The 13,483-nt window shown below is 35.9% G+C and overlaps 1 protein-coding gene across 1 annotated transcript; it reads left to right on the top strand.

Moving 5' to 3' along the window:
- The first annotated feature begins 777 nt into the window (after window positions 1–777).
- LOC143864871 (KTI12-like, chromatin associated protein) lies at window positions 778–13,242 on the top strand. Its single transcript, XM_077375734.1, has 9 exons — window positions 778–1,009; window positions 4,450–4,553; window positions 5,652–5,708; window positions 6,759–6,844; window positions 8,779–8,864; window positions 10,357–10,472; window positions 11,394–11,444; window positions 11,880–11,968; window positions 12,848–13,242. The coding sequence occupies exons 1-9, from the start codon at window positions 856–858 to the stop codon at window positions 13,011–13,013; spliced, it is 909 nt and encodes a 302-aa protein (XP_077231849.1). The 5' UTR covers window positions 778–855; the 3' UTR covers window positions 13,014–13,242.
- The last annotated feature ends 241 nt before the right edge of the window (window positions 13,243–13,483 follow it).

Genomic DNA, 13,483 nt, shown 5'->3' with positions numbered 1-13,483 from the left:
AGTTCTAAAACCTGAATTTCTTACTTAAAATCCAAGATGATGGATTGTAAAATCTAGAATTTTACACCGCTTTCAAAAGTAAAACCTTGATTCTAAAATCCATGTATCCAAACAGCCCCTAAGTTTTAGCTTTTCCGTGATTGTAAAATACATGTAACCACACGACCCTTGAGGGCATGTTTGACTACCATGACTTTTTTTTCTCATGATAAATTAGTGTCTCCAAGTGAAGATGAAGGGAAAGTAGATAAATATCAGAAAACATAAAACGTGTAACTAGTGTGTGTGGGGCTTTCCATATGCACCTCATATTTTGATAAGCTAGGACCCAAATCTCTAGCCAAACCCATACATGTGGTGGTGCCCACCATTTTACCCCATGAGTGGGCCCACTATCTCTACCCAAGTCCTTGCATAGCATGGGTGGGACCCACAATTTTACCCCCATGTTTTGATAGTGTGGGTCCTACCAGCTCCACTCAAACCTATGCATTAGGATGGGCCCACTATTTTCCCTTATGTTTTGATGGTGTGGGCCCCATAATCTCCCCCCAAGCTCATGAATAGGGTGGGCCCCACCATTTTACACCCGTGAAGACAAGGTCCAAGCCAGAAGCTATGTTAGGGCTTGTTTGGGCACTTGACGCGAACCTTCGGCTCTTCTTAATTTCATGATGGACCCCCATGGTTTCTTCCGAATTGTAAATTTATCACCCATCAGATTACAAATCCCACCCCTTTTAGTTTGTCTGCTTCCACATTCAATAACTACAGTTAATTAAGGAAGAAGAGGACTTTTTAAGAGTGAGGTAGGAGTAAGACTGCGGGAAAAAAACGTGAGAGAGATTTGTGGGCATGGCTCTCGTTGTTATATGCGGGCAGCCCTGCAGCGGGAAATCAACGGCTGCGATTTGCCTCTCTGAAGCCCTCCAAGCCCTAGAATTTAAACCAACGGTCAGGATCATCGACGAATCCTCTCTCCATCTCGGTCGCAATCAAAGCTACGCCGGTAAAATCCCTCTCTCTCTCTCTCTCTCTCTCTCTCTCTCTCTCTCTCTCTCTAACCATGTGTAGAAGCACTGTAAATCCATATGATTGTATGAAGTAGAATCTTAGGGTTTGTTTGGATGTACGCCCAAATTGCAAATTGGGTTCAATTTGGACCCTTTCAAATTGCAGTTTATGTGTAAGTTGATGACTATTTTTATATATTTTTTTTGTAAAAAACTAGGATTTTTCAAGGAGGGTGGAGGGAGGATTGCAATTTCATGATGAACGCTCTAGGGTCGTAATATGTGTCTGAAAACTCAAATATATAGATCCTTAATGCTTGATCAAAACTTGGATTCATGAGGTTTCTCTGTCCTAAACCAAAATTCCTTGCTAAACTTTCACTTGAAGACCTCAAATTTTTACAACAATAAAAAAATATGCGCCCTCTCTCTCAACAATTTCCTAACACCCACTACCCTAAAACACATAAGCCATAGCTACATAAAAACTACATTCTAACCCAGCCCACATACATCATAATGACATACACGCAACCAGAACGGGCCATTATCTATCAATGTCCTCGACAAGACACATGATTGATTGTCTTAGTATCACGGTTTTAAATTTCCATCGAAACTGACATGAAATGACCAAAATGTTTCCATTTCCATCCCAACTGAAACACTTACTGAAATTGAAGTGCCCATCGAAACCAAAACCGTAAGTGAATTAGTGGTATGCTATATTAGTATCTGTTACATAATTATATTTATATGAATTGCAATTGAAATGTAATATATTATGTATAAATATTTATATGAATTACATGTGAAATGTGCTATGTACTAAATTATCAAACATGCGTGATAACAGATGTCTCTGGGTGTTCGATGTTGCTAAACCGTTAGGGATGGCTATCTTGCTTATGTGATGATTTCTAAGTGTGTATTTGTGCTTATTCTAGCATTTCGTTTTATCTCCAAATTCTATCATTTGCATATATTTCCATACATTTCCGTGATTTTATAGGATTTCCACATAATTTTTAACCGAAATTGAAATGTTCCCGTTTCTGTGGCAATAAAAACTGAAATTTAAAAGCTTGCTTAGTATCACCTATATTACTAGGATATGGGTATGCGTACATAGAGTAGTATGATGCCAAAGTATTAAGTTAGTTTTTGCCTTCCACAAATAAGCATGCAATCCAACTTTCTGCAATCAATTTCACAAATTTAGTAAACTCCAAAGAACAAAATGATCCTCGCCTATAACATGAACCCATGCACACATTACACAAACATGGATAAATATGAAACTAAGGAAATATCCAATATTTGTATCCGATTGTGGACTGTAATGTTTTCCATCTCAAGTATAAAATGTCCGTTGAGGTGCTGTAATCTAGACTTTTGTGGAGGAATTCAAGAAATCAGTTTTCTACGTGAAAGTGGGTCAAGCTATTTGTCCGAATTGGTTTCGTATGGCGTTCTTCAAGGAGTTCTTTGACAGACGGAGCCTTTAGAGAGGCGTTGGGGTGCCTTTTATCACCTCATCCCTAGGAGGGTTGGTTCTAATCATTTATTTGATTTCCTGCGAATCAACATATTCGGGAGTGGGTCTAAGGCTCTGGTTAAGGTATTGTCCTATCGGTGTAGACTGATGCTTGGTTCGTTCATTTAAAAGCCTCAAGATCCGCATGGAATGAGATTACTCTGTGTCGGTTAAGGATGTAGAGATTACTCCGAGTTTGACCTAAGATCACCTTGTCGATTGGGCGCGGATGCAAGCGAAGAATGCAGTTGACGCAGTCATAACTCAGGAGAGTCAAAGGAGTTTTTATTGACTCTGCAGAGCAAAACGCGGAATGCGGATGCAGTGCAACGCGGAATGCGGCCAAGGTAAAAGGGAGACGACTCGGACGAGTTCCGAGTCGAGTCAACGAGTTAAACACTGGTCCATAATGAAAGAAGATATTCAATCATATAGGATGGTCGGACAATGTAGCTTTTGTAGCACGCTGAAAGAAAAATTATTTGATCAAGCATGGTACATCATTACTATCCGTTGGTTGAAGTGACTAGGCCTTCCTGAAGTTTTTTTGTTGTTAACTGAGTTCTCAATTGTCCATCATGGTCCCAAGTGACTCGTCATTCTCCTAATGTGAACGTGTTATAGTTCAAGAAATAAGTGATTTGATTTTACACGAGTATGCATATGTGTATGTGTGTGTACTTGTATGTATACATACATACATACATATTGTTTTATTTATGCATACATATATACATATGTACATACTCGTACATACATCTCTAATGTATATATGAAATTGATTATGAATTTATATTTTTTGAAAGGTATTATGAATATAAAATGTAAAAAGATAAGATATGATCAAATCTACTATATTGAAGTATTTTACATGAAATTGTAACTACATTTATAGTATTCCAAGGGATTTAATAGTGAACCATACAGAGCATATCAAAGTAGAGAAGTTTGTTTGGTATTTGTCCTGCACTCTATAAGTTAAAACTAACTTTCAAAGCATTGCCAATCATGATACCCTTTGTTTTATCATTGCAGAAGGCATTTCATGGCTGGGCTGTTGCTGGTGAGAGCAGCCACCTTAGATGAATTAAATGAATAAGACAAAATCTGAATTAAATGAATAAGACATAATCTGAGCCTGTGTGGCTTCTCTCACATGCAACAGCCCAGCCGCGAAATGCCTTCTGTGATGGTCCGAACAGCCAAAAATTCAGTTATTTTAACTACATTGAATGTCGGTTAAGATTCAAAAAGCCTTTGGAAAGCCCGCTCTAAATACGAAAAGGGAAGGAGGACTAAAAAAGGGGAAAAAGATGAAAAAAAATCTTCAAATAAAAAAAGGGAAGGGAGAGTAATCCGACTCCTTAAACAAACGAATCAGAGGGTCGGGTCCTCTAATACATAACCAATACCAAGGTTTTAAATATCGGTTTCGGCTAAAATTTCGGACTTATCCAAAACTGAAATTTCAGCCGAAATCCCAAAATTTCGGGTGAAATTTGGTATTAACGCATGAAATCCCTTTTTTTTTTTTAACGGAAGTTCAACAGAATAAAAAATTAATATTTTATTATAAATTTCGACGTAATTCCAGAAATTTCGAACGAAATTTGGTAAATTGATTTCGGTACGTTTCGTTTCGGTTTCTTCCTCACCGAAATCCTAAATTTCGGATTTCGGTCGAAATTTAAAACCATGACCAAAACACTATGGAATTGAAACGGCCTTGCAAATCCCTTATAATAATATACAAACTTTGGAGGTTGATATTACTTGTACACTTAAATTGGTTATCTTCTTTACCATTTAATGCATTTGTTATGCTTGAAGCCACTTCTGTGCTTTCTTTTAGAAAAGGTATAATAATTTTTTCTGCTTTTTCTTCATTGCAATTTGTAGAGATGACAGCAGAAAAGAACTTAAGGGGTGTGCTCAGGTCTGAAGTTGATAGATCCTTATCAAAAGACAATATTATTATCGTTGACTCCTTGAACAACATTAAGGTGAGGAATTATTTCTTTCTTGTGCAACAATATTACTCATTTTCTGACAGTCCCTTAAACAGAAAATATAAGGAATTAACATAGAAAAAGTGTACATGTACAAAAGTTATTTTTCTCCTGTTAATTAATTTTACTCATTAATTATCTTGCGTTTCCAAATAATAAAATATTTTATTATTTTGATTAACCAACCTAGGCTTCGTTCACCCCTTTTTTTCTTGTGCCATTTTTTCTCCCTTTTTATAGGTGGATCTTGCTTGAGTAGTGGCCCTTGCTGAGAGATATTTTACACTGATTACAGGGACCACATTATAAATTTAGTGTATGATTCAGTGTTACTTTTCCACACACTCTCGAGTTTTGGAATTTTCCACTCTTTTGTTGAACTTCTGGAGGGAGTGGTTTTGCCATCCCTTTGGTGGTAAAAGGCAAGACCTTTCGAGGTCAGCCTATTTGTGTTTGCACGAATCATGTGGAATGAAAAAATCGGAGAATTTCTGAAGACAAAGCAGCTATGGAGCATAAACCAACTCCATAAGTCAAAAGTAGTATGTTGAATTTGGCAATTGGGTTAAAAGACTTTTTAGGATACCTTCTGCAATAAATATCTAGTAATTGTGGTGAGACTATAGAGAAAGAACTTGGAGGGAAAATCAAAGTGCCAATAGGTGTCCCCCTCCTCATCATATTACCAACCGTAAATTAGATGACTCAACGCAATATTATAAACAACATTGGTTTTTGAAGCTCAAAATCTTAGTTTCCCTGTTGGGCCTTCATTAACTACTCAAAATGAAGGTACTTAGATCTACTGTTTTTGGTTTGATTCTTGAGTTATAAACTTATAATACATCGCTATTTAGTGCTTGCCTTAGACCTATTTAATAAAGCCTCATCTTTTCCCTCTGTATAGATTCACATTTGTGGTTGTTCTAGTCATTCTTGTATTTATTTTATTTCTGATACATTGATTTAGTTTTACGTACTCATTTAGAACTCTTTCAAAGCAATTTTTTTTACTGTAGTTTTCCATTTCTACAAGCTGACCTCAATCTTCTTCATCCATATAACATTTGGTGCCTTTGTTTTGATGTGTAGGGTTATAGATATGAGTTATGGTGCTTAGCTCGAGCTGCTGGAATAAGATATTGTGTCGTAAGTTGTACTATTACTGTTTTTCTTGCACCTTTTTTTAAAATGGAGCTTTCTGCTTCTATTGGTCCTTGTAACTTTCAATATTTAGTTTAAGGAAAAGACTATGTGAAACCTCGAGTTAATGGTACTCTGTAAAATTCCAGAAGGTTGATGGTTAATCCAGTAAAAATTTGAAGTTATCTTTCATTTTCCTGCGCCGCATTTTTTTGCTGTTTAGCTTGATTGCCTACTTGATATTATAGACTTCATGAGATTTCCCTCATGCTTTGCATTTAGATGGGAATCATGTATTTATCAAGTCTATTGATATAGTGAACCACACATAAACAAGTAATGCAGCAATTATAACTTGGACATCTTTCTTGATCCATGGACTTGGATCAATTACACTCAGTAATTCAAACTTCATCTATTTATTGTTATCACAAATCATCTTTTGTACTATGTGTGAATGATACGCTTCGGACCCTACTACATATCTACATTCTCAATATTTGTGGCATTTGTGGAGTTTGGGGTCATGGCCATGTTGGAAGTGTTTAAGAACTATTAAAGTCGTAAAACTGAAGAAGCATACCCTTTTTTAACTGTGAAAAACATACAATTAAAGAATCATTCCCCTTTTTTTAGGAAGATAATTGGATTCCACAAACAGAATTGTAGAAAATCAGGACAAGGTGTCCTGGTGTACACATAAAGGAGCAAAAAAAAATTATACAACAAGGAAGTGATTTCTAAGCCTGTGACAAAGGCCCGTGCTTCATCTTCGCAGGTCCCGCCACACCACACAATCCAGAAAAACATTTAAGCACCTCTCCATGATGATTGCAAAAGATACCTCCAATTTCGGTTGGTCCCGGATTACCTTTAGAGCTGCCATCAAAATTGAACTTGATTACCTTACATGATATGATTGTTTCCTTGGGTCGGAATTGTAGAAAGAAATATCATTTACCACATTTTACATGTGTATATCATGTTAACTAGCAGATCTATTTTGAATCACCATATTGTTGGAAATACATAAATTTTTGTATTTATCTTTTACAGGTATTTTGTGATACTGGCGAAAACCACTGTAGGGAATGGAATAAGGAACGCGGGGAAAAGGGGGAGACTGCATATAATGATAAGATGTGAGTACAATTTATGTCTAATGAATTCCTATTTTCTTCTGGCAACATTAGTTTTTGTATGTAGGTAATTGCATTATCTTGAAAGATGAGGAATGTTTTATGAGAGTGAAAAGTTCGGTCCTCCATTGGAAGACTTGAAATTGTTCTCTGTTGAGTAGAAATCACAATTTCTTAATTACAAAAAAACTCCATGTATCTTTATTCGTCTCTAATCTTGTTTTATTTCTCCAAAAAACATTTTTCCAAGGCCCTTTAATTTGTCTTTGATCTCTATCAGGTCCCTTTTTGCCTCTTAGATTCCACTTTTCAATCTTTCAAATTAACTTCCTTTTTTCCTCAAAATCCATTTTGTTCTTCACGATCCGTGCTTTTCCTCTCAAATTCTTTTTTTTTTTCTACAATAACTTTTTTTATTCTTTTTAGGTCAGGTCCATTTTAGAAGAAGTGTAGTTTCTGCTGGGTTTGCTGTTATAAGGTCTTTGTTCTGGGGACACCCAATTTGTTGTCATTTTCTATTTTTAAAAAAATTGCAGAAAATTTAGTGGCATTTTGGCTTCAGTTTCCCTTTCGGACATGCATGTTGATAGTATGAGAGAAATTTTCAGAAGCACTGACGGATCTCTACGTCTTCATTTTCTCTCTTCTTCGTCCTTTCTTTTTTTTTCCTTTAATCATTAATTCCTTCTTTGTTCTTCTTTTCTTTCTTCATCTTCTGTCCTCTTTCTTATTTTTCTTGAAGGAGACATCACCATACATTTGTTTAATTGATTTGATGTTGTTTCAATAAAAAATTAGAAATGCAAAAACGTACCACCTACCAGCTTGGATATATCACATCCAGTTTTGTATGTACTGCCATCTCGAGAGGTCTGAAAATCCTATGGTTTACATTGGGAGTAAACAATTTCTGGTTCCCTTGCGGAGACTGAAGTGTCCTCTTTTTTATTTTTGGAAAGATAATGTCCCTCTTTATAGTATTGTTTCAATTACCAACAACTTAAACCTTGTGCCAAGTAAAACTTTTTGTCCAATGGACACAAAAAATTTGCTGGTTATAACTTAAAACTGAACTTTGATTGGGGTAGCAAGATGGTATCTATACAAAATGGACATGTTGCCACACTTTTCTTCTTGTGTATAATTGTCCAGTTTTAGCAGTGTAGAATGGTATAAATATAAAGCTCCTCATGAAATTGTCCAAACTCCCTGTTTTCCTTGTACACTATCAACAGTCAGGCAATAATCATAATGCTAGTTCTGTTAGTATCTAATTTTCCAGTATTCATAGTATCTTGAAAGTCCTGTCAGTATCTAATTTCCAGTATTCATGGAGTCTTGAAAGCCCTGTTGTTCTTCAATTGCCTTGTTGATAATTCATATATTAACAAATTCAGAAAAAGTGTTTTGCGCTATGTAGTGGTCAAGAAGGCTTGTTTTAGGTTAACAATGTTTGTTTTAACCTCCTGCCATTTCCATACGCGCTCATGATTTTCAATTGTCCACTAAATTGTTGATTCTAAATTGAGAAAAGAGTTTTAAATAGCTGCAAAGAAAATATGGAAAAAGGTACTCAGCAGACGTAAGGAAGTGAATTGCTCTCAACACTTGTAACTAACACTCACTGACACCCAAACCTTTCTTACCAATTGAAACAACTATATGGTATAGTGTATTCAAAAGTTTCAACAATTACCTTCTAAACCCAATAAACAAAGAAAATAAATATTCAGATAAAGCAAAAAAGTATCTTTTAATACCAGGTACAATACTAACACCTGATTTGAGATACTTAGTCTTTGGTAGCGGGTTTTTTCAATTTTGAAAATCATGGTGGTTTATGTTATTTTCCTCAAATTTATGGGACTTTATGTGTTTTGGTTGGAAGAATTTGATTATGTTTTCTTTAAGGGATTGACTAATATTTGCTTGAACAGATTCGAAGATTTAGTAAGGAGGTTTGAGAAACCAGATAGGCGCAACCGGTGGGATTCTCCACTCTTTGAATTGTGGCCATCTAAAGGTAACCATGCTTGGATATTTTGTACCATTTAGTATGAAATAAGGTATTGATACCTAATGTTGGATTAAACAGCTTACTGATTGCAGAAATCGAACTCGAATGTTGATTTCTGCTGATGGTAATTTATCACAAAAAATGGAAACCTGGAATTAGGAACTTGAGATAGTTTCGCTTGCTCCAAGTCTTCCATTCCCAAGTTAGCTTCAAATTTTAAAAAGCTATAAATCTTCCAAAAGAATTATACTTTATATGCTTGAACATGGGAACGTCTACAAATTTTTTTTTTTGAAAGGGCAAATAGAAAATATATTAATAAACGAGACCAAGGAAGTCCCGAGGAAGGTACAAGATAAAATAAAATAAAAGCAAAAGCATAAAGAGTATAATCAAGAAGCTGTAAACTCAAGGAGGAAGATGGTCAAACTGTTCCAAGCCCTCCCTAAAGGCTCCATCTCTGGCTAATTTATCTGCAATCCCGTTTGCTGATCTTTTCACATGATATTCGTGAAGGTGAAATATTTTTGAAATGGCTTTTCACTACTTGCTGTATTCTTTTCCAGACCTGGCGAGCTAACCCGTTTCTTACATTTAGGAAAATATGCTTGTTCTTTCTTGTTCTAGTCATTAGGAGTTTGTTCTAGAGTGGACCGTTTTCCTCTCATTTCAACTCCTGAAAAGTTTTTGAAAAGGGTGTCGCTTTAATTGTACTAAAAAAGGGACAAAAAGATGAGGTAAGAGATATTCGTTTGCTCTCAATGGTGTGCAATTATCAGAATTGTGTATAACACAGTTTTCCCTCCTATTAGATTCTGTTTTCTTCATGAATCAAGTTATTATTATTAAAAAAATACAAGTAAAAAAAAAGAAAATATCAGGAGGGTCTTTACTTTGTTTATTTCTTGAGTGGTTAGTTTTAGTTATGGTACTTTTTATTCGCTACTTTCTGGATGTATGGATAGTCTTCCCCCAAAAATTGGATGTTAATTGGCGCTTTTGGTCGGGTAAGCAGGATGTCTTTTCACCTTCAAATGCTTAGGAGTATCTTAATGATTCTCCCTTGGGATCCATATGGTTGCCACATTGTTTCTCTAGGAAAGTAAAATTATGCCATTTTTCCTTCCCCAGGGATGTTTGGTTGCCATTTACTGTTCATTCTATTTTCCTTGTCTTCATGTATTTTTTTCAAATTATAGCCATTTGAGTTTCCTCCCAAATCAAAAGAAAAGAGAAATTAAACATTATTTTTACGCAGTTTTTACTAGAAAATTATGTCTTTAATTTCTACCTAATGTGCATCCAAACAGACCCTTTGCCGAAATTAGTATGACACTGAAATCATAGTTTAAAATTTTCAAAAGTTGATCAACTTAAGGACTCAATAATTTCCCTTACTCACTTTTTAAGTTTCCCCTAATAAATGATAAGTGTTGTATGGAACCTATCATATTTCATATGTCTGACACCTGTTATTTTATGTTCTTTCTCTTACTAGATGGAATTAAACAGTCATCGACAGCTATTTATGATGCCATATCGTACTTGACAAGAAAAGCAGATTCAAAATCAAGAGATATTAGAGTTCTCCAGCCAACCATTGCAACTCAGAATGTAAGATAAATTTGATATGCATTAATTTGCATGCCTCCATACATTCTGCCATGAGGACAACATTGTTGTCGTTACATGTATAGTAGGAAATCACAAAAGTATAGAGATGCCCAACAGAACCTGAGAGCAAGCAGTGGGTTACTAAACACTAGTAGCCATTAATTCGGCATGCATTTATACCTATTCAGCAATGTTAAGAAAGTTCTGTATCAGAATATAGGTCATCCCCCATTTTTCCACCTTTAGTCAACAGCGGGACATTGTTCAGTCTGCCTGTTACGTAAACATGATTTTTCTTGAGTTTTGAAAGTGTTCGAACTCATTACTCGGAGCCGGACTGAAAATGAGTTTGACACTAGCAAATTCTGAGTGGGTCAATGAGTTTTCTGAATAGTATCAATATGGGCATATGAGATTAAAATCCGTATTGTAGTCCATAGCATAGTTACCAAGGTGGGAAACAAATTCCGGAAATGAAACGTGAAACGGAAACAGGAAACGCGTGAAAAAAAATACAGGGGAAACGAGAAACGAGAAACAATAGAAAATCGCACGAGAAACGTCTTAGGAAATGAAGTGTTTTTTCCAAAATGATTTTCGTAAGTTCCACACATGTTTCCTACACCTTTCATATGCGTTTTCTACGAGTGTTGCATATGTTTCTCACATGTTTGCACATTATTTGCATAAGTTTTCCATATGTTTCCCATGTGTTTCAGAAGCATTTCTCCAATTTTATATCATATTTCGGAAACGTTTCTGAAATGTGTTTCCCTCGTTTTAGGGGAAACGGGTTTCCCACCCGCGAGAAACGTGTTTCCCACCCACCCAAGGAGTTTCCGGCAACTATGGTCCATAGCATGAATATGCATGAGATGTACGTCCTTGAAACTCCGCCTAACCCAAGTGAATTTTGTGCAGGTCCGAAAGTCAGAGGCCAATTCGTTGTATGAGATGGACCGAGCCACACAGGTGCCCAGAATATACACACCCGCATGTACATGCAATTATGCAAGTATAAAAAAATAGTGGGGCCCAAATTATTGGACGATCCAAACCATTCATTTATTGCCCCAACTTAACTAGGCTGTGCCCACATAGAATGATCCTAACCATCAGATTTGTAGAAGCTTAAAATGGACGACACATTATTAGAACATCTACAGATCAAAGGGTTAGTATCATCCTATAGGGATAATTTTCAAGGCATGCCCTATTTAGTTCGGGGCAATAAATGAATGGTTTGGATCATCCAATAATGTGGGGCCCATTGTATTATTTTTTTGGTGTATTTGCATACACCATATAAAAACTCGTATAGACCATATACAGACTATATATATTGATAATATCTTTTGTTGGATTTCCCTTAATATCTCTCAAGCAACCAGTCTTTCGTGTTTGCAGGAGGTGATCAATGTCATTGTTGAAGCCCAATCGCAGGGGCTTGGAGGGCCTATGAACAGGATTTCTCTCGGTCAGCAATTGCCAACCATATCCTTCTAAGTTTAACTGAATGATATTTATTGCCCTTTAGATTCCTCTCAATAGGTTAGAGACAATTGCAAATGATAGTGGATGACTCTAATTACAAATGTCAGTTGTCAAGATTTTTGGAGGAAAATCCATTGCAGGCACCATTTATTCAGCAGTTAGGATCATCCATGGTGCAGTTTTTTTTAAAGAAAACTTTAATATATATATTTTTTTAAATTGACAACATTTAAAAAAAGGAAAGAAATGTTTGGTTTTAAAAGAATTCAGGCTCTAAAATTTCAAGTATATTTAAGGTTTCATTGAAAGTTTTCTAACTTCTATTAGGAAAATAATATGAAAGTAAGAGGTATATTTTTAAAATTGAAAAAAAGTATGACTTTAATATAAAAATAGGAAGTTTTAACAAAGAGGTAGCTTATCATGGTGGAAGAATAAGTTGATTTTGATTTTGATTAAGGGAACTGATGTGTACATCCCCTTATTTACATACATGCAAGGGATCATGGAAGATGTGATCCCCAAGGGGTTCCTTGTGTGTCTATCAAAAACAAGGGGTGTAATCCTTAGAATTGTTTAAGTTCTTTTTTACATATTCATATTATGTAAAGATTCATTACTGGAAACCCATTCTATATCTGTTTTCTAGAACATGTATGCATCTTCAGGGAAGTCAGGGATTGTTATTCTATCAATTCTATCTGTTACAGATGAACTGGTCTGTTGCTACTTAAAAACTGGAAAATTTGATTTGGGGGCTAACCAGACTAGTTTAGTCCAATTTCCTGAATACTATGTGTATGTCTTCCTGAAGAAAAAAAAAAGTGTGTGATTTGGACCATTGAACTCTTAGTTGCTAAGCCTTGACTAGAGATTCACATCAATATTCAGAGACAGGTTGGGCTACCTGAGCTTCGGAGCCTGCGACGCACATTCATAAAATTAACTGGGCAGTCTAGCTTGAGTGGGCCACCCCCGCCTTCAGATGCAGACAGTGCAAAGAGGATGTTTGTAGACTACTTAAATAGGGAAATTGGAGCAGCTTAAGCCCAGCCCTCTGGTAACTTTGTTCCTCGTCCACCCTTTCTGTCTCTGTTCTCTTAAGGTTAATCACTGAGAAATTTATATGTGTATCATAGGAGGTTTCTAAGGGTTGATAGGAAAAGAAAATGAATGACAAAGGAAAGAAACATGGTTGGTATATGTTATAGATAGTTTGATAAACGTTTCTATTATATATATATTTTTTGAAGGGAGTGAATCTTTATTGCTAAAAGGCAACCATGACAAAGGCAGTCATGACCAAGCACAAAAACTGGCACAAAAACAATACAGTAAATTCAATAAGAAACAGGAAAAAAAAAATGAATTCCTCAAGGAGGACGAAAGTCAAAAACTCCAATTCGGATCTTTCCACGCCAGAGCAAGCTAGACTGCTTGCCTCCACATTCGCAGTCCTTACGCGATGATAGTGCACCGAATGACCAGCAACTCTATCAAAGAGTTCAGAAAATCTT

The sequence above is a fragment of the Tasmannia lanceolata genome, unplaced genomic scaffold (genome assembly GCF_043159265.1).
Source record: "Tasmannia lanceolata isolate RefF3 unplaced genomic scaffold, GAP_Taslan_0.1 ptg000054l, whole genome shotgun sequence".
In the NCBI taxonomy this organism is placed as follows: Eukaryota; Viridiplantae; Streptophyta; class Magnoliopsida; order Canellales; family Winteraceae; genus Tasmannia; species Tasmannia lanceolata.
Note: the sequence above shows the minus strand (reverse complement) of the source record. Positions and strands in the feature narration are given on the sequence as shown.

Bases quoted from the DNA above. Each gene is read 5' to 3' on its own strand.
- LOC143864871 (XM_077375734.1), top strand. From the start codon at position 856: ATGGCTCTCGTTGTTATATGCGGGCAGCCCTGCAGCGGGAAATCAACG. The intron at 6,845-8,778 runs GTGAGTACAATT...TTGCTTGAACAG, and splicing joins ACTGCATATAATGATAAGAT to ATTCGAAGATTTAGTAAGGA. The intron at 11,445-11,879 runs GTGCCCAGAATA...TCGTGTTTGCAG, and splicing joins AGATGGACCGAGCCACACAG to GAGGTGATCAATGTCATTGT.